Raw genomic sequence first — 26,978 nt, 5'->3', positions numbered from 1 at the left:
TTTAATCTTTAAAAAATTACATATTAATCCCTTAAATTTTAGTATATTAAAAAAATATCCCCCAAAATTTTTAAATTAGTTACTAAATTTTTTATTTATTTCAAAAATACTCCCAAAAAATTATCAATTGATCCTTAAACTTTTGATATATCTCCAAAACACCCCTAAAACTAACCAATTAGTCCCTATAAATTTAAAATATTACAAATACCACCCTAAACCCTGAACCAGACCGGAGAAGCTACCGGGTCCCGGTCCGACTGGACCAGTCCGGTCCGGGTTTTATTACAAAGTCCCCAACCCCAACCTGCCCATCTCTAATCTTTACTTTCTTCAAGAAAAAAAACAAAGAATAGCAGCAAATGCTAGGAAATAAGAAAAAAAAAATTAATTTAAAAATCAGAGCATACAAAAAAAAAAAATTATAAAAGAATTGAAGCAGGGTACATCAGAGAGTTACTTTCCAATTTCCATTTTAAATTAATCCAAACTAATTTGACATTAAAAAGGAAAAAAGGAAAAAGAAAAAAAAAAAAGAAGAGAAGAAGAAAACCAGACAGTACAATTATAGCAAAAGAAAAGAATCCGAGTTATGACTGAGTGAGGCATACAGGGTTATTTGAATTATATCCCATAATGAAGAAAAATCGCTCAGCACATATGGGATTCACAATTTTTAGGCAAACGTTCGCGGCCGGAGGCGCCAATTTTGTTCCCAGAAAATTGTTTGTTCCAATCAGTCTCGAGAGATTCATCCTTGGCAAGCAGAACAGAACATAGCTGCCAAGAATGTTTATCAGCTGATCAACTGGCTAAAATTCTCGTCCTTTATACGGCATTTCCTGTAAACACAAAGTGTTCAAATATTAGCGAGTACTGAAAAATTTATGTTTCCAGAGCGCATCATCATCTTCAAGAGGCTAAAATAAATAAGAGACTTTTCAGGTATGGTAATGGAAATTAGAGTAATCATAAAGTTGGGGAAGCACGGCATTAAATAGTTTATAACAAGAGGAGAATTGCTTACAGGCTGCTGGTAGCTCTGCATGTAAAAGAGTGGCCGGGATTGGCCAACAACCATCTGTTGTCCATACTGCAATAAGATGAATTCAGGTAAATAATCATGCGATGAGAACATGTTACTCTATCCAACGCACACTAAAATAATTTGAACGTCATGACGTACCTGAGGTCCATGTGGGTGATAATAGGCTTGGGGTGATTGCATTGGAACCTGAGGATTATATATGACAGGCTGGTGCCCAGCAAATGCAGGTCCAATCTGCAAGAGATGCAAAAGTCAGTCACAACTATAAACAAGTTGGACTAAAAAGCTAAAAACTAATCTCTAAAAAAGATAATGTAAATTCACTCTCAAAACATGCTGAAAAAAGACAAAAATAATCCAACAGTATTGGCTATAATTACCAACCATTTAATCAAGTTGCTTCTTAAAAGATCCTAAAAAGCATATATAGTAACTGAACCACATCATATTATCTGGAAGAGGGAGATAGGGGGAAAAGAATAAAAAACAAATCATGCCTGACTGATATGTGAATCCTTAACCATTCACTCTGAAAGAATCCATCCCAAACCATTCACAATACTTAGCTGAAACTTGAACAGAAGGTAAAATAATCAATTAAATGGTAAAGTACTTACTCCAAAACCTACGGGCATGCCAGGGATATGTGGTACTGCAGATACATTAGGTGGATGATAGAAGGGACTATCAGTGACAGGGGATTGGGGCCTAGCACCCGCTTGAGATGGGACGAAACTCTTTGCGTTAGGATTGAGTTTAAATTCCTGATACCCACATTTAAAAGAATATCACATTAGCGAAAAAGGAAATTCAAGAAGAGATCATATTTAAAATTAAAAAATTAACATTGGCATTGTCCAGTCTTTAGTAACGTGAGCCCCTGACTACACTGGAGTAAAATGATCACATAAAATCCAAAATATCAATTGCACCTTGGCATGAGGATTCAATGTTGATCTTTCCGAAGACATAGAACCCCCTGATGAGCTTGGTGATAAACCAGGACCACTAGAAGCTGAAGCAGCTACTGCACATTCTGAAGTGGATGACGCAGAACTACCAGGCCTTCCACGAGAAATTACAGATTGTGGTTCTCCAGGTGCCTTACTAGGTGCCGGCGCCTCCAATTGTTCACCAGGTGAACTGGTCTTCTCATTGCTCTTTGATGGAGCACGGGATGGAGCATAAGCAGAGGCATTTGCAGATAGTCCCACTTTGTCAAAACCATCTACGTTGCTCTCTAATGACTCTGAATCTGCAAGAAATAGTGCCCCAAGTTAGCACTGCAATCTTCCTGGGCAAACAATTATAATATAACACCTTGTGAATTAAAACTACACCCCCACCTTCTGATTTTGACAGTTGAGCATCCTCCGGTAGCTACATTAAAATACCAGCAATTGAAAAAAAAGGGTCAAGTATGTTAGAAGCAAGTAAAGTTTACGCACTTGCATAATCACGTCCAAGTTTCCACGAGGAGATGTGCAAAATTAATTCAGGTTAAACTCACCAGATGCTTATCTAAAAACTCCTTAGCATAACTATTTCCTCCATGTTCACCAGGCAAATTCTCATGGACCCTGTAAATTTCAAATCTTTTACAAGGAATATATCTGACTCTATAGACAAGTGATTAACATATAATCAAGCAAAACAAAAGAATAGTTATAAAAACCTTTTTTCACTGTCCAAAGTAGAAATACTTTTATGTGGAGTTTCAGATGCCATCTGTCTAACAAGATCATAAGAAACCAAGCGTTGTGGATCTGCAACAGTACTAGAGTGGGAAGACTGCGCCTCATCCTGCTTCAACAACAAGAAAGCAGAATATTCTTTAGGTAAGAAGACAATCAAAAAGAGCCTTGAAAGAAAAGACAGACAGCATCATAATTACAAATATCTTCCATAATTTGTTAACAGAATAATTTTCTTGCAAACAAATATTTGAAGTCTGTCAAGAAAAGTTTAATAGTTCGAAAATAAGAATAGCCAAAAGCTTGCATGATAAAAAAATAAATGCTTTTGGCTTCATGTGAACAAACTCTAAAGATGCAATTGCTTCTGCAACATAGAATGTTAATAAATGATGACCAAAATAGCAGCTTTGTAAAGGCAAACTTAAGTTTTGTGACCAAGATACTGCAAGAAACTTAAAAATATGGCAATACAGTCTAGTGCCAGCATTATAGCACAGTAACATCATTAAAATGATAAAACACTTTTTTCTTTCTGAAATACGACTGAATGTTGGAGGGGTGAACTTTGCATTAACTAAAGTGGCCAAAGCCTCAGCTCCACTTCATATAGCATTCTCTCTAAAATATCTCTGCATCAAGAGCACATACAATGCCTCTGTAGTTTCATATGAAAAATGAATATCAGTTTTACAGGGTGACATAAAATCAGTATATAAGAAAGTAAAACATGGTTTGTAAATTTTCCCCATAACATTCCAAAACCTCCCAGGTACTCTATGCTCAACTATAATAAAGACCATAATGTTATGGTTTGCAATCGCCTACCATTCACCCCCACTATACATGCTAATATAGAGAAGTGACTATGTCTCAATATACCTCCCTAATCACCTAAAAGAAAAAAAGTGCTCAGAGCTCCACCATATTTTACCAAAGCAGGCATGAAAGTTTTCAATAAATACTTGTATTTTCAACAGCTAAGTATAATGACACAAGTTCCAGAAAATGAGATTATCGATTGAGGAACTACCACTAACGAAGAGCTTGAAGACACTCGAGCTGCATCATTTCTCTTCCCACTGGTAAAATCAGCAGGTCTCTGGCTCACAGAAGCAGATGGACCACCAAAGGTTTCATCATTGCGTGAATCCAACATTATATCCTCATCTTCTTCATATCCACTATCATCAAGGGCACTATCACGGTAGACCGAAGAGAATCGGGTCTCCTCATCGATATCAAAACTTTCATGAAGATTCATGCCTCTTTCCTGTTGAACTCGTGCATGAGCAAAGGTAAGCAATTTGGCAAGACATATTAACCCCATAAAGTTCTAAGACGAGAATGCGATTAGTAAAAACCTCACCTCTGCTAAATGAAGATCTTGAGTATCCTCACCCTCAATTTCTCTGGCTATCCTCATAGCTTCTCTTTCCAACTCTTTCGTTTTGGGGCCCCTCAGAAGTTTTGTTGTATAAATTTCCTCATCGAAAGTAGTCTTCACACCAAATAATGTTTCATTTATTTCAAACTGATCCCAGTTCCTAGTACAAAATCAAGATAAAAATTAAGCCAATTGATACAACATATAACAAAGGAGGATGTTACAGAAATTACAATAACAGGAAAATACTTTCTTTCAATGGGAAACTTTAAAAAAAAAAAAAAAAACTCCAATAACAAGAATATTCTCCACCGCAATATATTCAACTCACTAAGCTTAGTTCCAACTTTTGAAGATTAACTGCAAGAACCCATTTCACAATTTTACCATAAAGCCAAACTATTTCATAGATTTTCATTTCAATAACAAAATCTTTCCTACATATCATTAGAAATGTATGCTTATGATTAATATTTTTTGGATCTATATGTTGAATACCAGCCACACCTTCATAACATAGTCCATAGCATTATAAAATTAAAAGTTGTTCATAATAAAGATCATTCAGGTATATTATAAATTGAGAAAGGAATATATATATATAAAACACAACACAGTTAAACTCATGGCTGCAATTCCAACACATAGTAAATTGAAGGTTGCTGATGGAAACGATGCAAAGCATTAGGAATGATCCTATTGATCAAGATATATCAGAACAGTAAAACAATTACCAAGAGATATGGAGAAGAAATAGTTATTATAACAACCTATTCCAGGGGCCATCAAATATATTTTCCAATTCAGGTAGATGCGGGGCATCTTCATCTGGTATCCATGGTTCTAGCTCTCTTTCTACATCTACATGACGAGACTGTGATATGCATGAATCTATCATAATTTCATGCTGCTTTTCTCGCTGTAGCTCACTTGCCAATCCATCGCTAGTTACAGCCACTTCCTGGAATCATCAATGAATTTAACTAATGATCAAACAAACAGTACCTAAATTTAAATAATTCATCTGAAAAAAGGCTTAAATATAATTCTTGTCGCCGCAGAATTAATAACAATTAACTACATTTTTGCTGCAATTGAAGAGGTGCAACATATATACTGTAATTCAAAAGATACACACATGGACAATTTAAACTAAATCATTCAGCAAAACTATATTTGAAACAGCAGAATTCCACAAATAAGAAATGCAGCCCAACCTTTGCTATAACTTGCACAAGTTCACTGGCAGGTATAACAAAAATACTTGAAGGTGCCTTGCTAACAGTCTCCATTTTCTGGCCTCGTGGATTACCATCTTTTGTCAACCGAGCCATTTTCAATATGACTCCTAATGTTCACAAACGAGAAACTTTAGAAAGCAATAGCAAAACTAAAAAAATGTATGCTTAAATAAATAAAAGCAAGGAACCAACACCAATTCACAAAAAGAATGATCGAACCATGTTCTTTGACTACAATAAAAATCAATAGAACATACCAAACTCTTTTTCATCACTAGTTGCGTGAAATATTCCAGAGTATATTGATCCATTTTTCGTTTGGACATCCACTGGAAGTCCTATAAGACTTGTTGTCACATATAATAACCGATCATGGGAAGGGCTCTCAAAACCTCCAAATTTGCCACCACTCAGTGCACCTATAGGAGCTGCCTTTAGAATGAAAGATGATATAATTTTCCAATTTTTTCAGTTCATGAGAAGCTTACCTGTACTTGTGACTCTAGCAGAGTTAGATTTTCCAGATGGCAATTTATTCTCCAGCCTAGTCCCCCCTTCTCTTTCACCTCTTCTACGGCCAAATCCATTAGCAGTGGACTTGGGAGGCACAACTTGTTGCAAATTCATCATCAGCACAAGAAGCCTCTACAACCTATGGTAAAAAATATTTTATCACTACTAAGTCATTCTGCTAATTCGCATCAGAGGGTAGAGCCTCAGCAAAGCATGCAAATGAATAGATGTAAACATTATATCAACACATGAAAACTAAACAGAAAACCAAGTGAAAATCAGATGGCGTATAACAGATTTTGATGGAAACAGAGAGCTATCATACCAACTAACTAAAATACCTAATCAGGTATAACCAAAAAGAACAAGGAATTAAGTTCACCACAATGTTTAGGTAGCTACAGTCATCAGATGGTGACTAAATTTCTCTAGAGTTGAAAGCACCTAAGTGACATTAGGTCCTTGTACACATTAGCATATCACTGAGGAAAAGTTGCACATAATACTTAGACCAAGTTCATCAAACAGCCACTAAAATGACAATTTTACAGCAACCATGCCTAGGCCTATTTCCACTCTTCCTGAACGCTTTAGTCACTCACCCTAAATGGTCCAAAAGTACACAATCATTGCAAAATGCTTTAAAAATCCATGCTCTCTTATTGAGTCAAGCATATAACCGTTTTTTAAGACTAGACCAACCATATACCCAACTGCAAAACCTTGGAAAAGAAACTAAACTTAACCTGCTTTTTCTTCTCTGAACCAGAAATATATGAACCAACTTAGTTGCCTCCTGCTGAAATCTAAAATCTTTAGGAAGTCAGAAATTCTTAGCATTTCACCAAGTAGATTGCCCTAAGGAATTGAACCCCAGACTCTGAGGGAACAAACCAATGGCTTACCACTCAATTAATTTCTTATTAACCTCAAAACAAAATTTCAACTTTTGAACTATGAACAGAACACAGATCTCTTTAACAGCACTCAACTGGAATATCCAACAACAACCGAATAGGTGAGTATCTTAAATAAGATTCTAAACTAAGACCCTATCATTTGTTCAAACAAAATCCAACCTACATTAGCAGATTGATCAATCCTCCTCAAAGAAGCCATCAATAATACTCTATGCAGCTACATATCCCAATCCAGAATTTTATTCTTTCTCCAAGAACAATGGCTACAAAGCAACTAAATCATATTAAAAACACCTTCACAACCTAAAATGACATATCCAAATCCAGAATTTCACTATCTGTAACACCAATAGCTACGAAGCAACTAAATCACATTGAAAACATTCCTAAACTACAAAACGATATACCCCAAACACTAAAAACACCATGGGAGAAACAAAGGCCTTACCATTCAAACAAGCCTTTAACTTCAAAAAAGATTCAAATGTCAACCTATAGACATAACAGAAATCTCTTTAACAGCATTCTACAGGAATACTCCAAGCATTCAATATGTATATAGCGAGCGCCAAGATCCTACACTAAGACCATCTCATTGGTTCAACAAACCGTCACCATATCGATGAATCCTCCCCAAAAATCCCTACCAAGAGTATCTCTAGGTGCCCAAAAACTACAAGACAGAATTTCACTCTTATCTAAGAACAATAACTACCAAGCACCAAATCACATTCAAAACAGCTCCACAACCTAAACCAACATATTCCAAACACTTATAACTTTGGGACAAACCACAGGCTATTGCATGATAACCCGCATGCAATAAAAATATCTTTCACAGTATTCTAATGGGATACTCCCTAAAAAGAGCAACTCAAACTACATGTAAATATCTTCAAAGCAACAAGATCCTACACTACGTCCACATCATCAATCCTCCTCAAACATGCTACTAAGAGTATCTCCGGCTACATCCCAATCCATAATTCCACTCTTCTCAAACACCAATAGCTCGTAACTACCAAGCACTTAATCACATGCATAGCCTCACAACCCAAAACGACATATCCTAAACACTTAAAACGACAGTAACAACAAAATCATCAAACGGAACGCATATTTCACTATATTCACAACATTCAACATCGAAATCATCAAATTCGAAGGCCCAGAAACCCTAATTTTCATAATTCCATTCAAAATAATAAATTTATTTCATAACATGACGGGAAAAACTAAACAAAACAAAATAAGCTAAAACTCCTAAATAAGAACCTAACAATAAATGGAATAAGAAATTAGAAAAAGAGTAACGAGAGTTCGATCGCGTACCGTAATAAGTAGGGAAAAAAAAGGGGTAGAAATAAGTGGTGAGTTGGGGGAGTTCGAGTCAGAGAGAAGAATTTTGACTCGGGGGGTTTAGGGTTAGACAGAAGGGACGATCACGTGCGAATCACGAGGCAACGAGAGAGAGAGAGAGAGAGAGAGAGAGAGAGTACTCGCTATGATCCAGAGAGAGAAGAAAAAAATGGGAGCAGGACAGAGTGAGAAACTATTAAGGAACTAGAGGAGCTATCCTCTGTGTGCGGGTGTATGGTATACAAAATAGACTCATAAGTCATAATTGGGTTATCACTTATCACTTATCTCTATTTTATTTATATATTTATTTCTTTTTAATCAAACTTTATCATTTGATTTTAAATTTTAAAATTCAGGATCAAGAAATTTGAAAATAGTAAAAAATAAAGGGAGAACGACTTACACATACCCAAGGTTTGCCGTAATGATAAAGTGGTATCCAAAATATTTTAAAACGATAAATAGGTACCTTCCGTCATGTGCTGTTAGTGATTTTCGTTTGATAATCGTAAAAAGACTAGAATGCCCTTGAAAGTTTGATATTTTAGATTTTTATAAATTTAAAATTTTTAAAAAATCCCCTAGGTTTGCTAATTTAACTAAACACCCCAACATATAAAATTTTTGTAAAATAACAAAAATACCTCCACCACTCGCAGTGCCAGATTCCGGCTACCACCCTGGAATTTGGCAGGCAAATTGCGTTACGATACAGACCCGTCGGATCTATGTCGTAACACGTCGATCTGGCCAGAAAGGGCCAGATCTACGTCCAGATCTGGCCGTCACGAGTTTTGCGGCCTCAACGGTCAGATCTACGTCCAGATCTGGCCGTCGAGAGTTTTGCGGCCTCAACGGCCAAATATACATCCAGATCTGGTCGGAAAAGGCCATATCGACGGGTTACAACACAGATCCGACGGGTCTGTGTCGTAACGCAATTTTTCAGCTGGCACTACAAATGATGGGAGTGTTTTTGTTATTTTACAAAAAATTTATATATTGGGGTGTTTAGTTAAATTAGTAAACCTAGAGGGTTTTTTAGAAATTTTTTAATTTATAAAAAACTAAAATATTAAACTTTCAAGGGCATTCTAGTCTTTTCACTATTATCAAACGGAAATCACTAACAACACATGATGGAAAGTACATATTTATCGTTTCAAAACCTTTTGGATATCACTTTATTGTTACGACAAACCTTAGGTATGGAAAGTACCTATTTATCGTTTCAAAACCTTTTGGGTATCACTTTATTGTTACAAACCTTAGGTATGTGTAAATCATTCGGCCAAAAATAAATATGTAAAATTAAATTTATATTATTAATCAATGATGTTATGGGACCAAATTTCTTTATTAAATCACGATCGATCAGATCATAATTATTTTTATTTTTTCAACTATAATATAAAAGTGAAAGCTGATTTGATAATATTATCGAGTCAATAAGATAGAACGATCACGATATCAAACAAGAAGTTGCGTAATTACAAGCATATTGCTGATTCAAACGATTACATAGGTTACAGAAGGCCAAAGGCTAAAACACTGTCAAGAAATCAACCCAGAGCCACAGGAGTGTTCAATCCTTGTTTTTTTAAGCTTGTGGAATAACAAGCTATAAAGAATATAAGTTTTTTTTTTCCCAGGAACCAAACAGTGGAAGACGAAGAAGAATCCATAAGACAGGCGATCGGGACAAAATAGAACTATAACAAAGTTTACATGATGAAATCTGATAACTAGTCGTCGAGCATCCGTGCAGATAAAGCACTTGTCTGGAGAAGGCCATTTCCACCAAAAAAACAATTGCAGTCAATAGTTCCAAGCTGGAAGCTGCAGTGAGAAGATATGACGAGTTTAAGCATAAAAGGAATTGAAGGCGGCGAGTTGATTCCGGCAAGATCTATCGCTAAGATCCGAATGCTGATATAAAGGGACATAAAGAAGTAGTTTAACTGTCAGAAAAGTGCATACCCCTTGAAATTACAGTTGCAATTTGATCTTCTCGGACCACTTGAAGATGTCAGAGTGAACTTGATCACCTCCCAATTCTTCTCCTGTAGCTCCAGCTGCCACCCTTAGAATATCCTCGATTAGCCCAAAATTTCCCATTATATCGACATGATCACCACTTAGAGTGCCCCGACCTTCCAACAGATTGGCTGGAGGGGAATGATCATACTCTCTAATGAATGTCCGAATTCCTGAAGGATTAAATCTGGTTTTTCCGCGCCAACCTTTAGCGCACATGTATCCTGCACTTAAAACAGGTACAGTCTGATCCCCGTCAACAGTATAGACTCCATCTTGAAGACAACCATCTTCATCTTCATCATCAGCTGAAGTATCGATCTGAAATGGAATGTAGCAGTCGGCAGAAGAAGAGAACTTGTAAATATAACCTCTTTCAGTTGGTAAGCCAGATCCATAGAGAGAAAAGATTTCCATATCTGGAGCATTCGGTAACCTGCAAAACCAGAGTGATGCAAGCAAAGCATTCAGAATAAATGAGCATTTACATCTTGAAAAAAAAAGAAAAAAAAAAAAAACTCCCATGAATTGCAGTAGTCATTGAATAGACCAAGCAATATATAAAATTTAAAGTTACTTCCAATCTAGTGAAATGGATTATACTGCAAAAGTTTTAGTATACTATTTCTATAAACAACTTTGTTTTAAAACTAATGCCAAGAAAGAATATCAAAGCAAACCAATATAATCTGAAATAATTAAGTTATAAAATTCTTACTTTGTCTCCAAGGGATTTGACCAGTATTTGTAGTGCTGGTATTTTGGGTCATCCAAATTGTCAGCAATCCCATACGAGAAATGAGCACTACCACGTGCCATCATTTTTGGAGCAACAAACTCTAGCAGATCTACAAGTGATCCAGCTGTGTAAACTTTATATTCAGCTACAGCTTTGATACCTTCAATTCCCATTTCATGGTATTCCGTCCACACATCACGACAGGTACTATTTGCAACACTACAACCCTTATAAGCTCCCTGTAATATGACAAAGCCAAACAAATAAACCCAATGAAAAACAGAATAATGAGATGCTTAACACAGTTCAGAATGGAGAATATTCGATTATGCAGCAACAAGCCAAAATACAAAAAGACAGGTAACATGGTAAACTGATTTCTCAGTGCCAATAAAGAAAATAAGACTAACCACAAAATTGTCCATCAGAGACACAAAAACATATCATAGTCCATCTGCATTTAGTAGAGCAGTCTTCTGAATAAAGTTGCAAATATAGTCTGACTTTTGGAAACTATAAAAGCTTTTCACCATCATTTAGCCAAATGGTAGAGAGCTAAAGAAGTCTAAGCATCAAAGACTGAAACTAAAAAGACCATCTATCAGCTTTCAATATCAACTATTCATTATTTTAATGAAAAATTGCTCTGAAACTTCTCGTACTTAAAAAAACATTTTAACTCTCAACATGTAAGGAGAAGTTCCTTCATATTAAAAAATAAAAAAGAAAGTAACGTAATGTGGTGCATCTTCTGATTGCACTTCCTACTGCAAATTATTTCACTCTCAAGAAAAGCAGAGCCCAGTGGAGTTACTTCATTTCCAATTCACTTAAAGGTCATTCATCTAGAACTTAGCTGTTGGAGAATTGAGTAGAGTGAGATAAAAGAATAAATTAACTGACCAGAAAAATTTGAAGTGTACTAGAGCAAAATGTAATACCACAGCCTTACCCTAAAATCAATTCTTTCAATCTCAGATGAAGGTGCAAATGCTACATCCTTCCCGAAAGATATAATCCTTCCATAGTTTTTAAGCTTTCTTTGAGATGCCATGCTTCCATTCTCGTCTTTATTCACAACATGGGTGTCAATTTTCTTTTGCTTTCTTATGCTAGGAGCATAGTCTTCTTCAGGTGACCAGTCAAGATCACCCCATATAGTGTCCCCACCTTTTGGTATCATTGACATGGTTGAATCCCATGTGCGTGACATCTGCATTACACGTTGTAATGTTTGAAGGCGAAATATATCATTGTCCAAAACGCCTGGTGTAATGGCCCTGCATTGTGAGAGACAGATCCTTGGTTTTTCATTATGTGCAAGATAACATGCATAAATGCATCTCACATAATAATAAATCAGTACTAAAATTAATTGCACCTACCAAGAGCTGCTAGTGCCAAAAAAGATAGCATTCTTATTAGCAAATATGAGACACCATTTTTGCATCTCAAGAATGAAGACTAACATTTAGGGATTGTGAAAACCTGATTTGCATCTAGCTGTAAACATGAAAGCAGACAAGAAGAAAGCAACAAATCTAAAAAGTAGACAGAAAGGAGCAAAAGCCAAAAGTGTGTATTTCATTAGAAAAATATATATACATATCACATCCAAATATTCATTTCAAAGCCACATAACCATTCTAGAACAACCAGGCTAGTGATACAAGCTAATGAAAAGAAACACCAACACTACACTTAACTTCAATTCCAAACTTCATGTACGAGGCTAAATAAAAGCTTAACTAAGACTGCAGAATTTCAGAAGTAGCTAAGCACCATTATAAATAAAACAATAATCACACTTCTGATGAACGAAACTCAAAACTTTAGCCCAAAAAGACGTAAGACAATTTTCGAATTACATGTGCATGGGTGTGTGGCAGACATTGTCCTGTAGACAAGGACAGCCAAGAAACAAGCTGACAACACTACATGAGATTGAGTAAATCAAGTATATGGGCATACTGGATCTCGGGATATTTACCTGACAACTGCAATATCTTTGGCTTCAGCAGATAATAGCCCAGCTATAGATTTTGGAACACCTAAAAATGGTCCACCAATGTTCATCACTGCCTTTATATGCTTAGCACACCAATCAGGTCCGCCGCCACCACCCATTGGAGCTGGTGCCTCAACCCACTTCATAAAATGCAAGAAATACAAAACACCCATAGAATGAGGAATAATAACTGCCTTGTTCCCCCCATTTGTCGATACCATCAATTCTATATTACTTTTCATGCGGCTTAGTGATCGGTCCCTTACCTGATAAAATTGAGTTCAAAAAAGATAAAGTTCAATGCAAGTATTCCATGGACAGAGCAGGTGCAAATTCAATGAATTCCTAAGGCATTGCACAATATCAACAAGAAATTTAAGTTGAGAAGAAATACTTCAGTGTTTTGATATGAGATTCTCCAATCATACGAAGCCATATACATGTTTTTCTCCTCATATCCAAGTCGTGCCAAGTTAGCAATCATAACTGCCCAAACAAAATAACCTGGAGCAAAATAATCAGCAGCCACAAGTCCAGTGACGGCTCTGACCCTTATGCCAGGAGGATCTAGTCCAGTTTCATTATCCATTGACATGTGCTCCGCCCAACATAGAGGTCTGCAAAATATCCATCAAATTATGTAAAGAAGCCCACTACCATAAGATGCAACCAATGTAGCTCATAATGGAAACACAACTAATGTGTAAAAGAAACAAACAATGCCAACAGCATTACTATGCAACACACGTAGTTTATCTCTAACATCACTTGTGGATTGTTTCATAAACATCATATTGATTGGTAACAGCAGTTGCACAAAACTGAACTCAGGTTTCACCAAGAAAGTTAAATTGGCACAGATAATTTATAAACAGCTGAGCTTTTAACCCAACATCCTTTCCCACTTATATTCAGTTTCATTTAATTGTAAAATAGAGCAGTTATAAGAACCCAACAACAACATTATTCATTTTGACAAATGGTTTATAATGTTCACCAGATATTGAACTGGACCAGGATTTATGGAATCGTCTCCTATTCATAATCTTTACTATGTTAAAGAGATGGAAGAAGCTGTAAATTTCCACACTTGTATTCTACAATCAGATAATTCATGTAAGAGACCAGATGCTTAAACACATGCTGTTGATAAATTTGAATTTCTCATGCAGTGAGGCTTTTATCACCAATATTATTTTTGTTCTATTTTGATGTTATATTCTAATTCAAAAGAGTAAAAAGGTGAATAATCAAAAGGTTGATCTTAAAGGCAAGTGTTTGAAAAATCAACTTGAACAAAATTCAATCTTAAACTCATATCTAAAAGGCAAGTTGCTTAGTATTGAAACAAACTATGTTCTGCTTTCAAACATGGAAAGTAGTTGGCAGATAACTTGTATAAAATTTCTTACACCATGATTATCAAAACGAGGCAGATAATTAGAACCAAATTTAGACTGACCTCCAAAAAGTGGAAAATCCAATAAAACAACTTCAAAGCAATGCAACCAAACTCTAATCCATCCACTATAAACGACAAAACAGATTACCTTTGTATTCAATTCCTCATCATATTTATGTTCTCAAACAAACCAAACACAATATAAATTTTCATCATGCGACACTATGGGGGTGTTTATCTAAGCTTATAAGCTGATTATAAGCTTAGACAAACTAGCTTATAAATTCTAAAATTAAGCTGATCTGTTTGTTTATAACTTTTTTGAGCTTATAAGCCAAAAAAATAAGTTGAGGAGAAGGTACTTTTTTCTTGGGGGGGGGGAGAGGGCTTATAAACACTCTGCTTATAAACTAATTTGACCAAGTATATTACCACATTATCCTTGTTTAATTTTAAAATTTCATGGTATACCCTTGTTTAATGTAGTACCTTTTTTAGTCATTTTATAATAAAATATACTTATAAACCACATTTTACCAAACACGTCAACTACTTATCAGTCACTTATAAATACTTTAACTAAACAAATAATTGCTTAAAATTTCAAATGCTTATATGGTAAAATTAGCTTATAAACACTTGTTGCTTATAAGCTAGACAAACACCCCTATTTACCCCCATATTTATGCCTACTCGAAATTTTCTCCACTACCCCCAAAAATCCTCAAAACCATATGGTCAAATATACCAACTTACCAGCAAAATCCCCAAAAGCTTCCCCCACAAACCTCATAACCACAACCAAAAAAAAATCACAAATCTAATTTAAATACACATCTTTACCACCGAATCACTCGAAATCCATCCACTAAAACTCATTACCAACCCATAGAACAATCAAAATGGTCTTTATAACACTCAAAAACCTTCCTTATTCATCCACCACCGTCAACAGTCAACACCATCAGCTTATAAATACCCTTTATATTCTTGTTCTTAGGTGAGACTGAAATATCACAACTCAAATCAAACAAAATTACAGACAAGTAACAAATAAAATCATAGAACAAACCACACAAACAATCAATCAATCAACAAATCATGATTAAACAACAAATTTATCAAATACCTCTTATAGACCTCGCCAAAAGTGCCACCCCACAAGCGTTTCCTGAACAGCCCTTCAGCACAAGGGTGGCCTTCCCACAACTCCAACCCACCCGTCACGATTCCGGGCACGAAAACCACCGGATGCTTCACCTTCAACCCCTCCTTCACCAGTTTCACACCCGGTGGGTCCGGCACCGGCCCCGTTATGGCCTCCGTAACGAATTGATTAAACGACGCCGGCATGGCGTTGTACAAAAACAATAGAAGCCACCACGTCACGCATATGCAACCAATAAGCCAACAACACGAATCGATGCACGACCATTTCTTCTGCCGCGTTTTCTCATTTTCAGGGGCTTTTTTGTCCTTTCCAGCTATTTGTTTCTTCTTATCATCTTCTTCGATTATATTTGGCTCTGAATCATTGGTCTCCGAGGTCGTGGTTTGTTTTCTTCTGCGAAGAAAAGACATTTCTTTTTTGGAGGACCTTTTTGTTTCACGGGAAAATTCGTTCGATTTTCCAGGAAAAATACTAGAAGTTACTTTGTTTGACTATCCGAAAAAAATTATCCAGCTTCGTCAAAAATAGTTAAAATATCTTCACTCAAAATACAATAACAAGAAGAAGAAATTTAGATTCTGTTTCTTTCTCGAGAAAAACCTTCTTCAATCAGTTCATTTCTCAAGAAAACGAGATTAAACTAATTAAAGAAATAAGCACGTGCAACACGCTCGATAGTGGTGGATTAACTAATAATAAGAAATGCGTTTAGCGAGAAAAAAATTCCTTCAATTACTTCGTCTTCTCGAGAAAATATTAAACATAAGTAACAACAGAGACTTCAACGAAGCTGAATTAAATTAATTTTAATCTAAAAAACCTCGGAACGTTCTTGAAGGTGGTGGAGTTCCGAAATGAAAAAATTTCTGAGAAAATCTTTGGATTATTTTCTGGGGAAACAAACAGGGGTTAGAGCCAATGATTATTGTTCAGGGTAATAAATGCTTGAGTGACTGGCAGGTGAGATTCGAAGCGTGACGCTGATTGGTGGGTGATTCTTTTGATGGATGAGTGGGTCCATATGGCTCGCGTATGCAATGAACGTCGAACACGTGGTGGGATTTTATTAGCTTACAACGTGGATGTCAGTCATGGTGTTCTATCAGTTGGAGATGAGACGAGAAAAGCATGGGATCACTGTCATCACCACGCTAAAAACGATTCGTTTCTCATATAATGAATTAAATTAAACTAGATTTAGTGGGGTGAGCCTTGGGCTTTTTCACGGGCTTGAAGGAAGGTGGGCTTGAAGGAAAGAGTTGGGCCTATTTAAGTACCGAAATGAAAAAGGCTATAGCCCATTACAATTGTTATAAATGTGATCATACCATTTTTTTTAATTTTTTTTAACTTGAAAAATGTGTGATATTTGTCACTGTTCTAAAACCCAGCCTGTCCTGGCCGGTTCAATTAGAACTCTGAGCCTTCACTAGGTCAGATTACAAAATTTCTTATTCATTCAAACCTTAAAAATTTAGACACCAATCCATGAACAATTAAACGCTAGAATATTAAAACTTTTAAAGAGAAAATGTTGATGAGTGCAATGGTAGCAACGACGTCGATTTCCGGTAAGTGAATCAACCGGAAATCACAAAACAATGTTGCCTGAAAAATCCTACTGTCACCAGCGAATGGGTGAGGGGTGAGGTGAGTTGTGATTAAGAGACTGAAGAGAGTGTTTTCGTGATGATAAGGAGTGTTGTCATCGCCAGAAACAAACCTTATTTTCCAATGGTGTTTGGGGTGTTTTTGCAAGATTAAAAACATATAAGGACTCACAGAACTTTTAAGGGTATTTTTGTTAGATTTCAAAACTTTGACATCAATTTCACGCGCCGGTCAACACCCAACCACTTTGCCAGGTTTCACCTCGGGTTGGGTTTTAAAACATTAATATTTGTATGTTTTATCATTTTTGTTTTTAAAATAAAAATAAATAAATAAATAATAGACACATTCAATAAATTTAGTTAGTGGATCTTTTAACTTCAAATTTTCAACCGTTTATATTTTACAATATCCAATAGATGTAAGAAAGAGTTTGAAGCTAGCCTGTGTAGAAATTCTCTAAAGGCAGTAAAATATTAGGTCCAAGAATATATATGCTATAACAGCTAGACCACAATCCACTTACCCTGTAATCAGTTCATAAGAGCTAAATGTCACATTCTTTGTTGGAGCATTTATAGACTTTGCATGTGCATGATGAACTACAAATTTGCTCAACTGGTCGGCAGTGACGTGTATTTTTGCATAATGAACCCCCGCAATATGTGCAACATGATCCAGATGCATTCTTTTCTTCATCCTCAACAGTAAGATCGCCTATTTTTCTTTTCTTAACCTGCTGCTTTCCTGTGTGTATGTCTAAATGGTCTGGTTCCGTTGTGTCCCTATCCTCCGGAACTCTAAATGAGCTCAGATGTCCCTGGTCATAGATAGATATATCAACGAGAAAATTAAATGTAATTATATGAAAACCAATCATCAGATAATTATGTATTGTAACCAAACAAAATTTAATATAAAAAAAAACAAACTGGAACTATGAAATTCTGAGTTTTCTCGTTTTTCGAACATGATGTGAAGACATGTTTATGCAAGTCATACTTTGTCCTTGGTCAGAATTATATGAATCTTCTGGTTTCATGGATAAATTTTTGCAAAATAGAACTTTTTTAAGTCAAAAACATCTTAACTATTGACAGAAAATTAAGTAACAGTATCAAATGCACTAACCCGCAACTTCAATTGATGATTCACTTCTGCATAGAGTTTCACTGACTCTTCCTTTAGATCTCTTACTTCCTGCAAAGACCTCTTATACTCGTCCTTTATATCTCTTACTTCTTGCAAAGACCTCTCATACTCTTCCTTTATATCTCTTATGTCCTGCAAAAACCTCTATCATGTTGAAGTTATACGAGCTAAGTACAAAAAGTTTAATATCAAAGTCACTTGGCATTCATGAATTTAAGTTACTCTGCATTCATGAAGCTCCCATTGTAGCTCAATATTGCTTTCTCTGCATTCTTGAAGATCCTGTTGTAGTTTAGTATTTCTTGCTCTGCATAGTTCAATTTCCCTTTGTAGCTCAGCATTGTTTGCTTCAAGTATAGACATTTTGAGTTTGGGAATCTGCAAAAGAAGACTTGGTTAAGCAACCAAGTCCAATGAATAACCACACACAAAACTTGTTATACACTAATATACCTGAAGATCATCACTCCACATCCTTTGCCTATGTGCTGCCATGAAACCACAGTTTCTCTAAATCACAGAATGAGAAGCATGACAATCAAAACAGTGAATATGTCAAATAATAAAAACTTATACAGAAAACCGAAGTGATAAACTTATGCAAATTAATAGATGAAGATATTGGATCAATACAATGACAATTATACAGAAAACCAAGTGATCAACACTAAAATTGATAGTTTTCCAGTACCCATCCATCACAAAATTAGAAGCACGACAATCAAAAACAGTGAATATGTCAAATAATAAAAACTTATAAAGAAAACCTAAGTGATAAACTTATGCAAATGAATAGATGAAAATATTAGATCAACACAATGACAATTATACAGAAAACCAAGTGATCAAACACTAAAATGAAACCATCCATCAGAAAATAAGAAGCACGACAATCAAAAACAGTGAATATGTCAAATAATAAAAACTTATACAGAAAACCCAAGTGATAAACTTATGCAAATGAATAGATTAAGATATTGGATCAATACAATGACAATTATACAGAAAACCAAGTGATCAACACTAAAATTGACAGTTTTCCAGTACCCATCCATCACAAAATAAGAAGCACGACAATCAAAAACAGTGAATATGTCAAATAATAAAAACTTATACAGAAAACCCAAGTGATAAACTTATGCAAATGAATAGATTAAGATATTGGATCAATACAATGACAATTATACAGAAAACCAAGTGATCAACACTAAAATTGACTGTTTTCCAGTACCCATCCATCACAAAATAAGAAGCACGACAATAAAAAACAGTGAATATGTCAAATAATAAAAACTTATACAGAAAACCCAAGTGATAAACTTATGCAAATGAATAGATTAAGATATTGGATCAATACAATGACAATTATACGGAAAACCAAGTGATCAAACACTAAAATGAAACCATCCATCACAAAATGAGAAGCATGACAATCAAAAACAGTGAATATGTCAAATAATAAAAACTTATACAGAAAACCAAGTGATACACTTATGCAAATGCATGATCAACACAATGAAAACTATACAGAAAACCAAGTGATCAACACTAACTGACAGTTTTCTAGTAACCATCCATCAAAAAATGAGAAGCATGACGATCAAATACGGTGAATATTTTAACTAATTAAAACTTATACAGAAAACTAACTGATAAACTTCTGCAAATAAATAGATTAAAAATATCAGATCAACACAATGAAAATTATACCGAAAACTAAATGATCAACACTAAAATGACAGTTTTCCGGTATCCATCCATCACAAAATGAGAAGCATGACAATCAAAAACAGTGTCACCTACTGCTGAAATTGAAATTTTTTTGCTGTAAGACAAATAGCCACCAGGCAAATAAATAGAATAACGAATTAGAAAAAGAGTTATGAGAGTTCGATCGCGTACCTTAAAAGGGAGGAACTAAGCGGTGAGTTTGGGGGGGCGTTCGTGTCAGGTAGAGGAGTTCTGACTCAGTGAGTTAGGGTTAGACGGAACTAAAGCCATGATCGAGTTCAAATCACGACGCAACGAGAAAAAGAGAATCGGAGAAGAGGGAAAGGGAAGAGGGAAGAGGGACAGTAAGACAGAAAGGGCAAAGAAAGAGAGGAGTGATCCTCTGTGTGAGGGTCTATGCCTCTATGGTAAAGAAATAGAGTTTTATAATTTGATTTCTTTTATTTTATTTTGAGAACATTTTTTTATTAAAATATTTATTTAAAAAAGGTATGAAAATATTATGTTATTAATTAGCAATATTATCAAATCAAATCTCGTTATTATATTAGGGTTGATTCGATCGCAATTAAGCTATCAATCACAATATAAAGATGAAAATTGATCGAATATGTTATCGAATCAATAATATTATCGAACCAAATTCATTATTAGATTTGATTGATCGAATCATAATTGATCAATAAATAGGTAAAATTTGAACGATATGCCATCAATTAAATAAGACGATAAAACCTCAAAAATGAAATATCAACAATAGTCAAGCCATAATCAATTACAAGTTCTTTCGTATAAAATTAAATTAGATTAAGGTTTCTGAAATAACAAAGCTCCCTCTGCCGTTAATGAACTGTTAAATTTATATTGTTATGAGTTAATAATTATTATAAAATTGATTTTTTATAGTTTATTTTAATGCCTAAAACTTAACAACATGGGAAATTTTGGTTATTTCTGAAACCTCATGGGGGGTTTTTGTTATTATATCAAACCATTGGGGATTAATGTTACTCTTAAACTTAAATTAAACAAAAATTAGTGGGCTGAGCCTTGGGCCTCTTTACAGGCTTGAAGGGAGAAGTTGGGCCTAGTTTGGCTACCCCAAAGAAAAAAAAAAAGGCTAAAAGGCGATTGTAATTGTTATATAGTATTAACCGAAACTGTGTCGTTTTAATTTGTTTGTGAACATAATATAATGTATAACCCGTGTTCTACTTAATTAAATCAATGATTTATCAACAAATTAACTCCTTTTTTGAAGGAATTAAAGACGATCATCAACTTGCAATGGCCTTTATTTTTTTAAGTTAACTTATGAACAATTCTCATTTTTTAATTGTATTATGTTGAGTAAATATACCGATAAACAGTGGTGGAGCTATCTTCAATCTATGTGGCAATGGGTAGCCCGTGCTCCACAAAAAATTTTAAAATTTAATCTTGATCTAAAGATAATGATTCAAAAATCGGTCTTCTTTGTCAACCATCAGGTTAATTTGACTATTATGTCAAATATGTTCCACCAATCTGGAAAAGGCCTACATCGAAACCTTATGGCTCATGGGACTCTTTCGAAGACCCTAATCATAGACCTCCCTCAACACATTTCTTCGTTCGATTCGGTTTGCATGGAGGAAGAAGAGTCATGGGTATGCAAATCTTGAGAGATTTTAGAGGAGGACACAACTGGAATTTGGTGAGAAACAATCTCTTGAAATATATAAATTTAATAACTAAGTCTTTTTACTCCTCCTATTTGTGAATTCGACACTTTGACCCAAAATCACATCCAAATTTCTCTCCTCCCCACCCTATTAATTGAAAAATTACTTTTTAATCTCTATAATAATTTTTTTTTTCACTCCACTCCTACCAATAAAGTAAAGTTAAACGATCGTCTTTAACTAGAACGATATCGGTCTGAACTAGGACTCTTAACCTTAAACACTTTTTCACTTTAAACTTTTGTACACTTATAACTATAGTAATTTCGTCTATGTGTGATCATGTGTCACATAAAAAGCAAAGGGCAATTGTGTATTTCATTTAATATTCCTTTATAAGCATGCTTTAGGATTAAAGCCAAGAGATATGTCTTAAAGCTTTCATATAAGTGAAATATTAATTTAAAATCAAAACCATCCTCGTTTTCAATTTATACTTTAACTAGCAAAGCAGACAGAAGGGGCAAAAGGGCATTGTAGGCTTAGTTGGAAGACAGCTAAATTACTTGATTTAGTTCAAACTTCTAAGTATAGAATCCTCCATTGCTAGTAACATCTTAACTTTCACTTTGCATTAAAGAAAAGTATAACTAGATAGTTATTTAATTAATTAATGATAAACTTCCCTTTAATATTCGTAGTTAGGGTCGGATCGAAGTTTCATATTAATGTTTCCATTCACAACACGAGAGATTAAGGAGGTGTTGTCTAAGCTTATAAGCTGGTCAAACTAGTTTATGCTCTAAAATAAACTGACATTTTGTTTATAACTTTTTTGAGTTTATAGGACAACTTTTTTTTTTTTTTTTTTATATAAGCATCTGATAAGTAGTTTGACCTAGTATATTATACATCCTTATTTAATTTTAAAATTCTATAGTAACCATTGTTTATGTGTACCATTTTAGTCATATATAAAATGTACTTATAAACCATATTTTACCAACACGTCAACTACTTATCAGTCACTTATAATACTTAACCAAAACACGTAATTGCTTAAAATTTCAAATGTTTATAAGCTAAAATTAGCTTATAAGCACTTGTTGCTTATAAGCTAATTTTCATAAGCTCAGACAAACACCCCCTAACTGACGACGTAAGGTTTATGGTTTGTTCTACAAAAATCTAGAGATTAAATCCTCTAACGAGTACTTACATGATCAAACAACATTATTTTCTGCTTCTTAAACTATTGCTTCCTGTTTCTAAATATTATAGAGTTAGTAAGATTCCGTTCTAAATAATGGGATCAGGTTTCCCATTATTAATGTTATATTCATGACACGCAGATTAACTGATGATCAGGTTTGCGCTTTGCTCTCACAAAATCTAGAGTTCAAACCCTCCAACGGGTACTTATGATCAAATGACATTTTCTTACTCTTAACTATTCTATTTCTAATATTATAGAGTTCGATAAGACTCCAGTTTCAAATAATGGAATTGGTTTCCCATTACTAATGTTTCTATTCATGACACGAGAGATTAGTAAACCATTAGATTGTAGTTTGCTCTCCAAAAATCCGAGTTAAATCCTCTAATGGGTACTTACATGATCAATGACATTATTTCGCGCTTCTTCAACTATTTGTTCCAGTTTCTAAATAGTATATATTTGATAAGACTCCAGTTTTAAACTCTGGTCGTAAAGTGATCCCCAAACAGTTTTGGACTAAATAAAGAAAAATAACAAGAAAAAACATGGTTATTATAGTCTTGTAGATAGATGAACACGAAGGGTTCCTTTTTTGGCTTTTTAGGGAGATTTGGTGAATCAAGACTCAAGGCTGAGAAGCTTTTCAGGGGCCTGCCTTGGATAAGCTTTGTGGGACCTAGTGGCCATGCATCCGCAATGACATATGTTTCACAAAACATAAAAAATGGTTCTTATTCAAAATAGATTAATAATTTTGTAACATCAATATTTCTCTTAAAAAAATAAAATTTCAGTCAAATTCACCACGCAAAAATAAAACTTGTTTTTATGTAAATTAAATGAGAATTTTTTGTATTTCGATAAATGTCTTTCTTTCTGTTTAGTAGATCATAGATAATCGTTATTATTCAATGAATGGTTTATTTAAAATATATATATAGACATCTATTAGAGAGACGGACCATTTTATATACGCATTATAAATTATGTGCAGTGAAATAATATTCAAATTAATTTTAATAAATATAAAAAAAAACTTAATGGGTCAAAAACAAGATGTGCATTAGAATTGAGGTGAGGGAAGCAAGGAAACATGGAAATTAATTGGTCATGGAGGTCCATATTTATGACCTACCATCACCATAATTATATAGTTTTAATTCATGGCATTGAAGCCTCTTCCCCCATGTGGGCCCAATTATTAAATTAAGATTAAAGGGTCCTCAAGGATTTGAATTTCTGGTTGAGAATGAATTCTAATTTCAACTTCAATATTATTGAGGTGTATTGTTCATGTCAATATTTGCGTAAATGGCTTGACCCACAACCATTCTTCTTCGAGAGCTCTAATACCGTGTTTAAATATTACTGACGAAAAAGTTTAAACTATTACGTAATGGGTTTAACAATAATATTTCGTTTACTATTGTTTTAATTATTAACAATCAACATTCAATGTCTTCAAAAAAGTATACAGATTTCACGAGAAATTGGACAGAGATAAAACCCTTAAAATCATAAAAAAGTCCCTTAAAAACAACGAGTAAAAAACTCTTATAATATTTTCCAAAATTACGGATATGAGAAATAAGACAAATCTTTTCAAGGAATTTACGATAATACCCTCTACTAAAATTTGAAATCGTTCCAAATCTTAGTATAAAGACATTTTCCTAATATAAAACGTGAATTTGATGGTCTATTGTATCCTATATGAAATTATGAAATAGTTCGAGAGTTTTGATACCACGTTAAATTATTATAAGCTAAAAAGTTTAAACTACCAGATAAAGGTTCAACATTAATATTTAGTCGGTTGTTTAATTTTTCTAATATAATATATGAATATATGAAAATTTGCTAGTATTGAAAGTAGTAACCAAGGGGATTGTCCATAACTTTAAACTCACAGTCCCATGTTCCATTCCCTGTTAGGAGTAAAGAAAGTACCTTTGCGCTAATTTACCAAGGGGATTAGAGATGGGTGATGTGGGTTAACTTCTCCTAAGAAATAGTCGAGGAGAGGGACCGTGTGATGGTTGATGTGGATAATTTTTCCTAAAAAATAACGAGGTGCGCGTAAATTGTCCAGACATCTCAGTTGAAAAATAAAATAAAATTAAGTTATATGAACTTATACAATTGAAAACTTAAAATTTAATTAATTATGGGTTAAATTAATACTAATTCGGGTGAAATTGTAGAACCAAGGGGATGTGTTATAACTTTAACTCACAGTCCCATGTTCCATTCCCTGCTAGGCGTAAAGAAAGTACCTTTGCGCATAATTTATCAAGGGGACCTTAGAGATGGGTTAATGTGGAAGAACTTCTCCTAAGAAATAGTCGAGGAGAGGGATCGCAGTGTGGGTTAATGTGGGATAATTTTTCTTAAATAAAGTCTAAGGTGCGTGTAAATTGTCTTAGACAAAAAAAAAAAATTAAGTTATATGTAAATTTATGTAAGTGTACAATTGAAAACTTAAAATTAATTAATTATTGGGTTAAATTAATACTAATTCACGTGATTATCATTTGCATTCTGACTAAATCTTCTCCGATCAATAATATTAGATTAATAAGATATAAACAAGTGTTTTGGACAAAAGAGAAACTCCAAAAATGTTGTGTCTCTTACAATGTTAAAAGTCTTCCTCAAAGTACATTTCACATTGAGAGTTAGTCATTTCAGGAGTCAATCAACCCGATACTAAATCAATGGTCCCGATTTTACACTAATGGACATAAAATAAAATAAACACTTTGGACCACCATTTTTGATCGTTAAGAATTCAATTACTTTTACCAAATGGATTGTTGCATGTGCTCATACGAGTATTTTTAGGAATATGAATTGATTGGGAGGTGATGCCTTAGCTTTCGTTTCATGGCCCCTCGGTTTATCTTTTATCTTGAAGAAAACACTCAGCGGTCAAAGAGATTTACTCCAGTTCTTGAGTTTTTAGTTTAAACTTTATGATAGATTCAAAGATTAGTTGAGATGAATGCAAATAGTTTGAACACCTCAGTTACTAAAAAAAAATAAAAAGTACGATAAGTACAAGAATAGATAAATATTATCGATCTAGATTTAATTTTACCTTACCTAAAAATCGGAAATGATGATGTGCTATTAGGATAGAGATATGTCAATAATTGTCGGGCTTTTAACAAAAGAAAAAGAGAGGTGGTATATTAGCATTAACTTTCATATGACACTTTTAGATCTTAGGTTAAAACTTTTTCCTTTTTTATTGCAAATTAATAGATGTAAATGTAGCCTACCAACAATAGCAAGTACAATAAAAGATAATTTATTGTAATTAATGGAAACAGTTAATTAATGGTCACATTAACTATACTTACTATTAATTCTTCACCTACCACCACCCAAAAATCACATATATTAAGTAAAAAAAATTTATATTTTTGTAACGAAAGTGTTTGGACAGTTTACGCATACTTAACTAATTTTTAAGTGAGATTAATACATAACGAAAGTGCTTGGACGGTTGTAAAACCCGACGTTTTTCCAATTATCGAACTAATAATATAACGGAACTAATAAGAGTATATGATTTGTTGTACCCAAAAAAGGCTAAATTGAGCCACAATGTGAAAATGAGAAAAGGCCCACGAGGGAAACCCATACTGGCTAGAGATAGAGTCATAGAGCAGCTTCTTTTTTATCCTTTAGGTCTCTCTTTTGATCGAGCCTGTCGCTAGCTAGGGCGGCGCCATGGTGCACCCCAAATTAAAGACAAGCGCCCCCGCGCGCCACACTCCGCCTACAGCCTATTGTCTCATCAAATCACGGATGCTAAAATTTACTATATAGAATTATTGTTGGTAATTTATTAAAATTAATTTGACTATAAATTTACTTATATAGAAATATTATAAAATCGTGAAAATTTCCAAATACGGAAAATGACGTGGACAAAAGTGGGGCCCATGACAAATAGGTTAGCTTAAACTTAAACTTTTGAACTCAAAATTTTTTTAATTAAATTTACTACAACTTGCCACTCGGTGCCCAAATTCCATAGCTATCAGTCTCTCTCATTTCCTCACGTTAAC

At 34.3% G+C, this 26,978-nt stretch overlaps 3 protein-coding genes across 7 annotated transcripts; all 3 read right to left on the bottom strand.

Moving 5' to 3' along the window:
• Positions 1-434: 434 nt before the first annotated feature.
• LOC116120035 (polyadenylate-binding protein-interacting protein 3-like) lies at positions 435-8,277 on the bottom strand. 4 transcript variants are annotated; one of them, XM_031405970.1, is made up of 15 exons: positions 8,136-8,277; positions 5,859-6,022; positions 5,628-5,789; positions 5,347-5,477; positions 4,900-5,090; positions 4,112-4,289; positions 3,776-4,015; positions 2,724-2,854; positions 2,559-2,643; positions 2,395-2,428; positions 1,981-2,303; positions 1,666-1,812; positions 1,187-1,282; positions 1,028-1,093; positions 435-842 (listed from the first exon to the last, which is right to left on the bottom strand). In XM_031405970.1, the coding sequence occupies exons 2-15, from the start codon at positions 5,998-6,000 to the stop codon at positions 813-815; spliced, it is 1,956 nt and encodes a 651-aa protein (XP_031261830.1). In that variant the 5' UTR covers positions 6,001-6,022; positions 8,136-8,277; the 3' UTR covers positions 435-812. The 4 variants fall into 4 exon arrangements, with proteins under 4 accessions (XP_031261830.1, XP_031261832.1, XP_031261831.1 ...); XM_031405972.1 differs by having other exon boundaries at positions 2,559-2,628; XM_031405971.1 differs by having other exon boundaries at positions 2,724-2,851.
• A 1,301-nt stretch (positions 8,278-9,578) lies between these two features.
• Positions 9,579-15,932, bottom strand: LOC116120024 (phospholipid:diacylglycerol acyltransferase 1-like). Its single transcript, XM_031405955.1, has 7 exons — positions 15,481-15,932; positions 13,344-13,566; positions 12,932-13,215; positions 11,894-12,221; positions 10,921-11,180; positions 10,146-10,638; positions 9,579-9,997 (listed from the first exon to the last, which is right to left on the bottom strand). The coding sequence occupies exons 1-6, from the start codon at positions 15,930-15,932 to the stop codon at positions 10,155-10,157; spliced, it is 2,031 nt and encodes a 676-aa protein (XP_031261815.1). The 3' UTR covers positions 9,579-9,997; positions 10,146-10,154.
• Positions 15,933-17,487: 1,555 nt separating this feature from the next.
• Positions 17,488-18,832, bottom strand: LOC116120048 (uncharacterized protein PF11_0207-like). 2 transcript variants are annotated; one of them, XM_031405994.1, is made up of 4 exons: positions 18,739-18,832; positions 18,508-18,663; positions 18,265-18,429; positions 17,488-17,953 (listed from the first exon to the last, which is right to left on the bottom strand). In XM_031405994.1, exons 1-4 carry the CDS (start codon positions 18,778-18,780, stop codon positions 17,681-17,683), a joined length of 636 nt encoding a protein of 211 aa, XP_031261854.1. In that variant the 5' UTR covers positions 18,781-18,832; the 3' UTR covers positions 17,488-17,680. The 2 variants fall into 2 exon arrangements, with proteins under 2 accessions (XP_031261854.1, XP_031261855.1); XM_031405995.1 differs by having other exon boundaries at positions 18,265-18,417.
• Positions 18,833-26,978: the final 8,146 nt, after the last annotated feature.

Source organism: Pistacia vera, unplaced genomic scaffold (assembly GCF_008641045.1).
Source record: "Pistacia vera cultivar Batoury unplaced genomic scaffold, PisVer_v2 Contig918, whole genome shotgun sequence".
NCBI lineage: Eukaryota > Viridiplantae > Streptophyta > Magnoliopsida > Sapindales > Anacardiaceae > Pistacia > Pistacia vera.
Note: the sequence above shows the minus strand (reverse complement) of the source record. Positions and strands in the feature narration are given on the sequence as shown.

Excerpts from the sequence above, each read along its gene's own strand:
- LOC116120035 (XM_031405970.1), bottom strand. The coding sequence starts at position 6,000 with ATGATGAATTTGCAACAAGTTGTGCCTCCCAAGTCCACTGCTAATGGA. Across the intron at positions 1,283-1,665 it reads GCATGCCCGTAGGTTTTGGA|ATTGGACCTGCATTTGCTGG; the intron begins GTAAGTACTTTA and ends CATCTCTTGCAG. Across the intron at positions 843-1,027 it reads TGCAGAGCTACCAGCAGCCT|GAAATGCCGTATAAAGGACG; the intron begins GTAAGCAATTCT and ends TTGTGTTTACAG.
- LOC116120024 (XM_031405955.1), bottom strand. The coding sequence starts at position 15,932 with ATGTCTTTTCTTCGCAGAAGAAAACAAACCACGACCTCGGAGACCAAT. Across the intron at positions 13,216-13,343 it reads TCTCATATCAAAACACTGAA|GTAAGGGACCGATCACTAAG; the intron begins GTATTTCTTCTC and ends CAATTTTATCAG. Across the intron at positions 12,222-12,931 it reads AAAGATATTGCAGTTGTCAG|GGCCATTACACCAGGCGTTT; the intron begins GTAAATATCCCG and ends CTCACAATGCAG.
- LOC116120048 (XM_031405994.1), bottom strand. The coding sequence starts at position 18,780 with ATGGCAGCACATAGGCAAAGGATGTGGAGTGATGATCTTCAG. Across the intron at positions 18,664-18,738 it reads TGTGGAGTGATGATCTTCAG|ATTCCCAAACTCAAAATGTC; the intron begins GTATATTAGTGT and ends CTTCTTTTGCAG. Across the intron at positions 18,430-18,507 it reads GGGAGCTTCATGAATGCAGA|AGGTTTTTGCAGGACATAAG; the intron begins GTAACTTAAATT and ends TCAACATGATAG.